Below are 9,534 nucleotides of genomic sequence, written 5' to 3' on the forward strand. Positions count from 1 at the left end.
AGGGGGCGGGCGCCGAGGGGTTCTACAAAGACTATTGGCTTAATTATCCATCGCTCTAGTTGACGGACCAATCACTGCGCACAAGGCCCTGTGGCCCGCCCAGAAGCTTTCTCTGTAGAGGTCCAGCTTTCTCCGGTTTGCTTTTTAATTTCCTCGGTTTCCTGTTCCGGAGGCGCTGGAGGCGCTACAGTCCTGGCGGCTGTAGAATAATCCTAGCTTTGCTTTGACGGCAACCTCGCGGCGCGAGAGCCTTTTGTAGGTAAAAGGGGCAACTTGCGGGTGTTGGAAGAGGGAGCGTTTCCGAGTGTCCGGGTTTAAACGGGGCTAAGAGTCCGGGGCTGGGGCGAGAGCCGCCTTTGAGTTATGGTCGTCCAGCCCCTCTTCAGTTCTGCAGCTAAGGGCAAAAAAGCGACCCTAGGCCCGAATCCCGCAAATAGAAATGAAAAATGAGACCTTTCATTCATTTGTGGAACGCAGGCGGTGGTCCAGGCCCGGGGCTGCCGGGGTCTCGGAGTGCCGCGAGACCCTGAGCCCAGCGCTTGCCTCGTGGGGCTCACAGTCTGGCGGGAGATGCAAACAGGGGAAACCGCAACTACAGATGAGCTCGACGAAGGTGACCGGCCTGCAGATGCAAGTGGGGGGAAAGGTGTTCTTAATAACGTAGTTGCGCACTTTGCAACTCTTTGAGCATAGGCTGATGTTCCTGGTCGTGTTAACTGTACAAAGCGGTTCCCTCAGTTTTCCTGCTTCCAGACAAGCAGTCTAGGAGTAGACCTACGCCGCAAACAATTACTTTTCCAGTTGCAGTGAATTCCTTGACTTTTGAATTAAAATTTGCATCCATAAGATAGCCCGACTATGCCTTTAATATGTCAGTTTCATAATTAGTGTTTTCAGATATTCTCTCCATAGAAACATCCATGAGGATCTAATCCTGAAAGTATAACTATTACACACTGTCCAACAGTGTTAGTGTTCGTTTCGCACCTCTAGGTTCAGTACACTCCTTTGTATTCCTCTAGACGCTGTGTTGAAATCTTTTCTCTTGTTTATTGCTTTATTTAAGGAAAATGTATTTGTAAGTGGATTGAGAGCTTGAGTTTTGCAGGCTGTGTGTCTTACTCAACTTTGAGTCTGTGGGGCCTGTGACATGTATAGGCTCATTGAATATTGTATGAATCAGTGAAAAGGTCCACTCCTTGGTTTTGATAATGCAAATCTGTGCTGAATATATGTGAAAGGGAAATGTACAGTAGCAAGTAGAAACATATGCCATTGGTGAGATAGTAAACATTTATTGACCACCTATGTGCAGGATTTTCTGCCAGGAGCTGTGAAGGATACAGAAATGACTTATGAATCAACCCATGTCCTCAAGGAGCTAATAACCTAGTGGAGAAGTTAGAAATGTACACACATGACTATAATATGAGGCAGTCTCTGGTAAGTGCTGTAAAAGAACTAAGTATGGACTAAGCAATGGTAGTCTAGGGGGAGTGGGATTATTTTCTAAAGGGAACTAGGCAAGGCTTCCCGGAAGAGGTGGCATTTGTAGGCAGATGAAAATTCAGTGGGCAGATTAATATGAGTAGGGAATTTTAGAAGAGTGGGAGCAAAGAACAAGCTGGCTGATAGCACCTGGTATGTTAGGCAACTGGGGAAATCTGGGATCATAGGCACTTCACAGGGAAGGTAATGGAGGATAAGCCTGCAAGAAGTTGGGTCCAAACTTGGAGTTTGAATTTGATTCCATTGGCCGTGAACCATAAGTAGCCTGTGGTGGCAAGATCAACTGGGTAGGTCCTGGGTTTATCATGAAGGTCTTAGCCTGAATAATAATCATAAGTCAGACCATATTTCATGCCTACTAGTTATTAAGCACAGTGATTGGCACTGCTATATAATCTGAAATTATTTTCGTGAGCCTTTTGAAAATCTACCTTAAGCCTATTGGTAAAGCTTTTAGTTGGATAGACTTTAAGAGGATGCTTCTGCATTAAAGTTCTTTGCACTTAATATTTATGTATTTAGTTTTTAAAACCTTTTGCTGAAGCTTAAGTATTTGGAAAGCCGTTCATGTTCACAGAATTCTTCAGTGGAAAGAGTTGAGAATGAAATCAAGGATAACTGTTGTGTTTACAAAGTTATTTTGTTAGTGTGCTAAGTGCATTAGAGAATGCAAAAATCAATGTTAAGATAATTGCGGACATTAGCAGTTTGGGAAACATTTTTACGTGTCTTTTATTCTTTCTGTTCTCTCTGTTCTGTTTTATTCTTTCTGTTCTCCTTATTCTTTCTGTTCTGTTCTCTAGAGTTTATATTCTCTGTGGAAGATGTGACGTATCCAGACAGTACGTCATGATGCAAGGCAATACGTGGTGAGTAGTGTGACAGTCATGGCAGGGGTTTTGGAAGAACAGAGAGAAGAGGAGAAACACTGGCACTGGGCCCTGAGAGTGGGAAGGATTTATATATGTGGGGAGAGGAAGAAATGTGTTCATGAGGGCCATGTACATAGTTAGGAATCCAGACTGCCCTGATGGAACTTACAGTTCTGAGGTGCAGGCAAACATGAAAGGTGGAATTAATTGTGAATTGGAATTACTGTAGGAGCTGCCAAGGAGAAGCACAGAGTGTGAGAGCAGGGAGCCTGACAAAGGCCTGGTAGGTTGGTAATAGTGATTGGAGAAAGGCCAGCAGTGGTGTTACTATTGTAGCCAGGGGAGAAACAATGATGTGAAGTGGATGAACTCCGGAAGTATTTATGAAGTAGAAGTGATGGGAATTTAAAATAAATTTTTGGCTAAGGGGTATAAGGGAGGAGAAGTTGTCAGATAATTCCCTGGTGTATGACTTGAGGAACAATACATGTTATTTATTGAGATAGGCAACACTGAAACGGGAGCCAGTGGTATTGTCTTGGCAGGGAAGGTCATTAATTCCTTTTGGGACATGTTATGTTGAATTTGCAGGGTCTCTGCTGAGTGTGGAGGAAGGTGAAGACGGGGAGATACTGGTGCAGGTGGAGAAAATGTGGGGTGTGTGGGTGGGATGACGTGGCAAAGTTCACACTTTTGGGGAGCCTGAGCGAGGACATAATAGCAAACGTTTGAACAATGGGATGTTGAGTTGGTCATTCTCGAGGAACAGCTTTAGGGAGTGACGGAGTCCAGGGATTGAGACAGGGGAAGAGGAGTTTATTGGCCTTGAGGAGTCTGAGGTGTTACAGAGAACTCAACGTTAGATGGGTGGAATATTCCTGTGGCTGAAGGGGTCTGTCAGTTGCTCTTGAAGATGATCAGGCATTGTGAAACCCAGCTTATGGTGAGTTTTTAGTTCTTTTTCCCTTCTCTCTTTTTCTTTCCTCCCGCAAAGTCATAGGATGTCGTTCCACCCAGGACGAGGGTGTCCCCGAGGGCGAGGAGGACATGGAGCCAGACCCTCAGCCCCAGCCTTCAGGCCCCAAAATCTGAGACTACTTCACCCTCAGCAGCCTCCTGTGCAATATCAATACGAACCTCCAAGTGCCCCTTCCACCACATTCTCGAACTCTCCAGCTCCCAGTTTTCTCCCTCCACGACCAGACTTTGTACCCTTCCCTCCACCCATGCCTCCGTCAGCACAAGGCCCTCTTCCCCCCTGCCCTATACGACCTCCCTTCCCCAACCACCAGATGAGGCCCCCCTTCCCAGTGCCTCCCTGTTTTCCTCCTATGCCGCCTCCGATGCCCTGTCCTAATAACCCCCCAGTCCCTGGAGCACCTCCAGGACAAGGCACTTTCCCCTTCATGATGCCCCCTCCTTCCATGCCCCATCCCCCACCACCTCCAGTCATGCCACAGCAGGTCAATTATCAGTACCCTCCAGGATACTCACACCATAATTTCCCACCTCCCAATTTTAACAGTTTCCAGAACAACCCCAGTTCTTTCCCACCCAGTGCTAATAACAGCAATAGTCCTCATTTTAGGCACCTCCCTCCATACCCACTCCCAAAGGCTCCCAGTGAGAGAAGGTCCCCAGAAAGGCTCAAGCACTACGAGGATCACAGGCACCGAGATCACAGTCACGGGCGAGGTGAGCGGCATCGGTCCCTGGATAGGCGGGAACGAGGCCGAAGTCCTGACAGGAGAAGACAAGATAGCCGCTACAGATCAGATTATGACCGAGGGAGGACGCCGTCGCGTCACCGGAGCTATGAGCGGAGCAGGTAAAGCACAAACACATGTGTTTTTTAACGAACTGCAGAGATCCAGACATGGGCCATTTGGGTTTCTCCGCAAACCAGACCAAAAAAGTTCAACAGTGCATTTTGATTTATAAAGGGAAGAATACATGTTTTGGGCTGTTTTAAAGAGGGAGAGACAACTGTCATGTCAGAAAAAGCCACTTTTGAAAAGCATTTCAAAATTAATGTAAACTCATTTCAATGAGTGTAAGCTGATTACGCTGTATAATACAGCTGACATTTTAATGGTGATCTAATTAAAGTTCATTAGATTTTTCGCATGTTTTTTGCATTATCGTATTTACTTTTGTTGTATGATCACCGTGTCAGCTTACAGCACCTGAGTTCTTTTGGAATTGATCTGTGTATGTTATCAATTAGGAATCAAAGTAGTGAAGCACAACTTGCTTTCTGGTTTTTAGGATAAGTGGGAGTTTATTGTATGTAATTGCCTTCTTGTTTTGTTTCCTTGTAAAGTGCAATGACATTGGTTACACATCAAAGTTTTCAAAATAGCTTTTAACCTGTTTTGTTGCATTGAAGTGTATTCATACTGAAGAAAGTTATATTTTAAAAATACCATTTTATTCCAGATTACATGTTTTTTTCCCCCAAAAGACCAAATATGTACATATATAAGGAAGTAAGGTTTCCAGCAGATACTTCTTTTTTTGTTTAAAATTTTTTTTTATGTTTATTTATTTTTGAGAGACAGAGCATGAGCGGCAGAGGGGGAGAGAGAGAGAGGGAGACGCATAACTCGTAGTAGGCTCCAGGCTCTACGTTGTCAGCACAGAGCCTGATGTGGGGCCTGAACCCATGAACTGTGAGACCATGACCTTAGCCGAAGTTGGACGTTTAACCTCCTGAGCCACCCAGGTGCCCCTCCAGCAGGCATTTCTAAACTGAGATTCATAGATGGGTTTGTAGAAATGTTCTGAAATTAATATGCAGCATTTTATGTGTATGCATGTTTTTCTGTAATTAAATTGGTAGCTTACAGCAGAATCTCAAGGTGGTGTGAATCTATTTCTTCAAAAGTCTAAGAACTATTGGTGTAGATGGAAAATACAAATCTACATATGTTTTGTAGATAACGATCGTACCAATTAATTTGTACCTTTGGCAAACTTTTTGTATCATTGAAGTTTTCCAGAGGTGGAGCTAGTAGTGGTGCTTCTCTTTCTGTCCCATAAGGTGTGTTTACCTTCATTGTCCTGTGGCACTTCTGTGCTAATCTGTGGCATCACTTTGCTTCTTGGTTTCCATGTTTTTCTCATGGCTGTTGGCTTGATTCTGATTGAACATTTTGCCAGTAAGTGGTGGTGGTCATTCTCAGTCCTGAAGGGAGTTACTAATGCTTGGAGGGTTGGAAAGAATATGTGTTGTGTCCTCTCCCTGACGCCCAGTGGAAGATGGAAGGGAACTTGCTTCCTGCAGGGATGACTGATTTCTGGTGGGCCAGAGCTGACTGAAGTTGGTGGACTTTAAAAAGTATTTTCAGCATGAGTTATGTCTCTGGTCAATTTTGTCCTTAATTATTCTGTGATGGGTTAATTAGCAGAGGCTGTGATAGTTTATTTTATAATTTTGTGGCGAAAATCTGATCTGAAAAGTGTTTGTTAATAGTTTTCTGTAAACCTTACAGTGATGATAATCCTTTTTCTGGGGAGACACTTTGTTGCAAACTTTAGCATTCTAGAAGGCACTTTTTTTCCTTTTTGGGGTGCTGCACTTAGAGGAGTTTTTAGGGTTCTGCTGTAAAACATTCTGTAAAATTCTTCCATAAAAAAATTCTTGCATCAGGTTTTAATTTGGGGCTATGTATTTGTTTAAAGAAATTCATGTCCTGTCAACTGAGGATCTCTATGAGTAAGTGAAATTAAGTGCTGAGAATTACCACCAATCTTTGTTATCCTAAACCGTAACTCCTTTACTGTGAAGGACCTATTTAGGCAGTTAGCTCATCTTTCTAAATGGCCTTTATTTATGTTGGAGTTGTTTTGTAACATCCTTGGGGGTGTTTGTCCTGGAGCTGCCCCAGTGTCATGGACACATTATAATCGGCTCCCTTTGAGGTCTTACGTAGAGTGCCAGTCACCTGTCTTATATGGAATATTTTTGTGAAATAAAAGTGGGGTGTGTGAAGTCCCAGTGTAACTGCTAGAAGTATATTGGAGAAAACCAAAACTTCACAAATCTGTGCATTAAATTGTGTTGAGTTTATTCAAATTCTATAGTCTGTCCTCTCGCTACTTGTCCCCTTATTCCTTAGGATAAGTCAGTCCATCCTTTTTCAGATTCCATCTTTCTTCTTTTTCTTCTCCTCCAAAATGTGCTTGAATAGTAATTACCAGATTGTTTTAGGACAAACTGTTTTTAGAGGAAGTTTGTGAAGAAGTGGATCTATGTATTTGTTACTATGAAAGATCAAAATTACTATGGGGAATGGGAAAAGAAACAGCCATAGATGCAGTGCACCGAGCACGCTGTTTTGCAGTGTGGTGGGACTGGTGCAGTGCTCCCTATAACTGAGTGGTGTTAGAGCACAACAATCCCCGTAGCTGGCCTGTTGAGTACAGTGTGTAGCCATCAGAGAGCTAGTATTATATACCTATATATCTCAGTGCCTGCAGCTAAGGAAGAGTCTTTGGAAGAGTAACCCAAACATTGTTTTTCTTGCTCTAAATGGGTTCATTACATAGTGTTAACTAATGTGGTTTGTAACCAAATTGGCCTTTTCAGTTCATACCAACTCAGAGGTAGCAGTCATCATCAGAAGTGTCATTCTCAAATGCAAAATTCTATTGCCTAGATGTTAAAATACAAACAAAAATCAAGAGCGTCCTTTCAGTAGAGTTTGATTTGGAAATTATTATAATTGGCAATTATTCTCAGCTGCCATCAGTACACATATCTGTTGTGTGTTACCACTCACTAGTTGGGATTTTACTGCTTAAAAGTAAACTGTAGTTTTTTAAATTTATTTTTTAAGTGACCTCTGCATGCACTGTGGGGCTTAAACTTACAACCCAGAGATCAAGAGTTGTATACTCTATGCACTGAGCCTGCCAGGCGCCCCAGTAAACTGTAATTTTAGAAGTGTATCAGATAAAGAATGTAGAATCCCAAGCTCTGGCCACTTTATTTTAGACAGCTGGTGTGTCCCTGAGGCTTATGTATATGGTAAAAGTATCATTCAGTGGAATCTTTCTTGAGGAGGGAGTGACCTTTAAGTGAAAAAACATTTCCTGTTTTAATATCTAAACAGTTACATTTTTCTATCAGTTTTGTAAGTTTTGATTTTCAGTGTATTTACATTTCTTCTATTTGGCTATAGGTTGGGGGATATTTTTGATTTCAGACATTTTTATAGTCTTCTTGCTGGACTCAGGCTAATACATTTTTTTTACATGCTGAAATGGGGTGGTTATTTCCCTTAGACTTAGTTGTGATTGACACACACTAGAGTTCCAGTTTTGTTCAAGATCTTCATTGTACTTATTAAATAGACTCAGACATTATTATTGTCATTAATAAATTCCCATTTTACATTGAAAGGTTTTAAAATCCCCTATTTTATTTTACATTGTGTAAACTGTGTCTCTATTTAGAGTTGTTTTCAGATTAAAACACTATTTAAAGGTAAAGTGACTTACAGTCTCATGGCAGTTAATGAATGATACCTAGAACTATAACTCAGGCCTTTTTTTTTTTATGTTTTTATTTATTTTTGAGAGAGAGAGATATAACACGTGTAGGGGAGGGGCAGAGAGAGAAGGAGACAGAGGATCCAAAGTGGGATCTGTGCTGACAGCAGAGATCCCGATGTGGGGCTCCAACTCACAAACCGCAAGATCATGACCTGAGCCGAAGTCAGATGCTTAACCTACTGAGCCACTAGGACGCCCCCAGAGTTTAGAACCTTAGCTTAATTTTTACTATAAAAGCTTTAATTTACATTTATTTGATGGATGAAATTTAGAATTTTCTAGCAATCACTAGGTAGTAGAGTCCTTTAAAGTTTTACCTATAGGTTACATAAAAGAATTGGCTGCCTGGAAGGTCTGGAGAGAAGATTATGATAAATCCCCTTGTTGCTTAGCATCAAGTATGACTTCTTTCTTCAAAGAAAACAACAAAAAATGTCCAAGTTAGTTAACTTCTGTAAAGAAAAAAACCTCCGTTATCCTTTAATAAATGATGAATAAAAATGTCCCATCGAGAATAGTGCCAGAAAAATTCTTAGGTGAGGTCCATTTATTTAGAAGATGAATTTATTGAGTGAAAAGAGATGGTGTTTTTGAGTCTTTCTGTTGAAAACAGCTCTGTGTATTAATTCCTTTAAGAGAGCGGGAACGGGAGAGACACAGGCACCGGGACAGCCGAAGATCACCATCTCTGGAAAGGTCCTACAAAAAAGAGTATAAGAGATCTGGAAGGTAAGCAAGGAGTTGACACTGAAAGAAGTCATAGGCTTATCTCCTTGAATTTAGGTTTTGTGCTTCTGCAAACATCACCAAGTCTTCAAAATAGCCTGAGTCTGTCCAAAATGCCCTATGAAAAGCTAAAACAGCCAGTAACTTAAAAACCTTTACTTTCAAGATGTATTGATGATGCACAAGGAAAATTTTGATAAATTTCCAAAAATTAGAAATTATACAAGCCACTTTTTCTGACCTCCAGTTGCTATAAAACTGTGTATGTTAATAATTCAAGGTTTTTAAAGTTTTTTGTTTTTTGTTTTTTGGTTTTTTTTTTGAGAGAGAGAGGGAGAGCACGAGTTGGGGAGGGGCAGAGAGGGAGAGACAGAATCCCAAGCAGGCTCTGTGCTATCAGCGCAGAGCCTGACACAGGGCTTGAACCCATGAACCCCCGTGAGATCATGACCTGAGCTGAAATCAAGAGTTGGATGCTCAGCCAGTTGAGCCACCCAGGCACTCCAGTAATTCAAGGCTTTAAAAAGAAACCTTGGAAATTCATAATTATGCTCTCAAATTTACTTGTTTCAGAAAAAAAAGAGTAAAACTGCAGCCATACTTTATTTAGAAGAACGACATTGACATTGTTGTAAGCCAAAACTTACAGGGTGTAACCAGTTCTATACTGAGAGGTAAAATCATGGTCTTATGTAATGGTAATTAAAAACAGCACTCTGGAATCTGACAGATTTGGGGTCAGTTATTTTCCCAATTTGGATATTAGGCAGAGTTATCTAACCTTTTTAAGCCTCAATGTCTTTGTCTAAAATAAGAGCAGTTTTACTTGCCTTTTTGCATGGTAAGGAGATGTTGAGAGAATACATGT

General features: G+C 41.7%; 1 protein-coding gene across 10 annotated transcripts in view; it reads left to right on the forward strand.

Annotated features, from left to right (window-relative positions):
• The first annotated feature begins 108 nt into the window (after window positions 1-108).
• The window catches only part of DROSHA (drosha ribonuclease III), a 201,774-nt gene continuing 192,348 nt past the window's right edge, over window positions 109-9,534 (forward strand). For 4 of the 10 annotated variants that reach the window (XM_053201850.1, XM_053201819.1, XM_053201835.1 and 1 more), the window contains exons 1-5: window positions 117-259; window positions 1,316-1,443; window positions 2,313-2,378; window positions 3,376-4,209; window positions 8,577-8,669. In XM_053201850.1, coding sequence (XP_053057825.1) covers window positions 2,359-2,378; window positions 3,376-4,209; window positions 8,577-8,669 — 947 coding nt within the window. In that variant the 5' untranslated portion in view covers window positions 117-259; window positions 1,316-1,443; window positions 2,313-2,358. Of the gene's footprint in view, window positions 260-1,315; window positions 1,444-2,312; window positions 2,379-3,375; window positions 4,210-8,576; window positions 8,670-9,534 lie in introns of all 10 variants that reach the window. The other 6 variants (XM_053201821.1, XM_015077686.3, XM_053201844.1 and 3 more) reach the window with 5 other exon arrangements.

This window comes from Acinonyx jubatus, chromosome A1 (assembly GCF_027475565.1).
Source record: "Acinonyx jubatus isolate Ajub_Pintada_27869175 chromosome A1, VMU_Ajub_asm_v1.0, whole genome shotgun sequence".
NCBI classification, from domain to species: Eukaryota; Metazoa; Chordata; class Mammalia; order Carnivora; family Felidae; genus Acinonyx; species Acinonyx jubatus.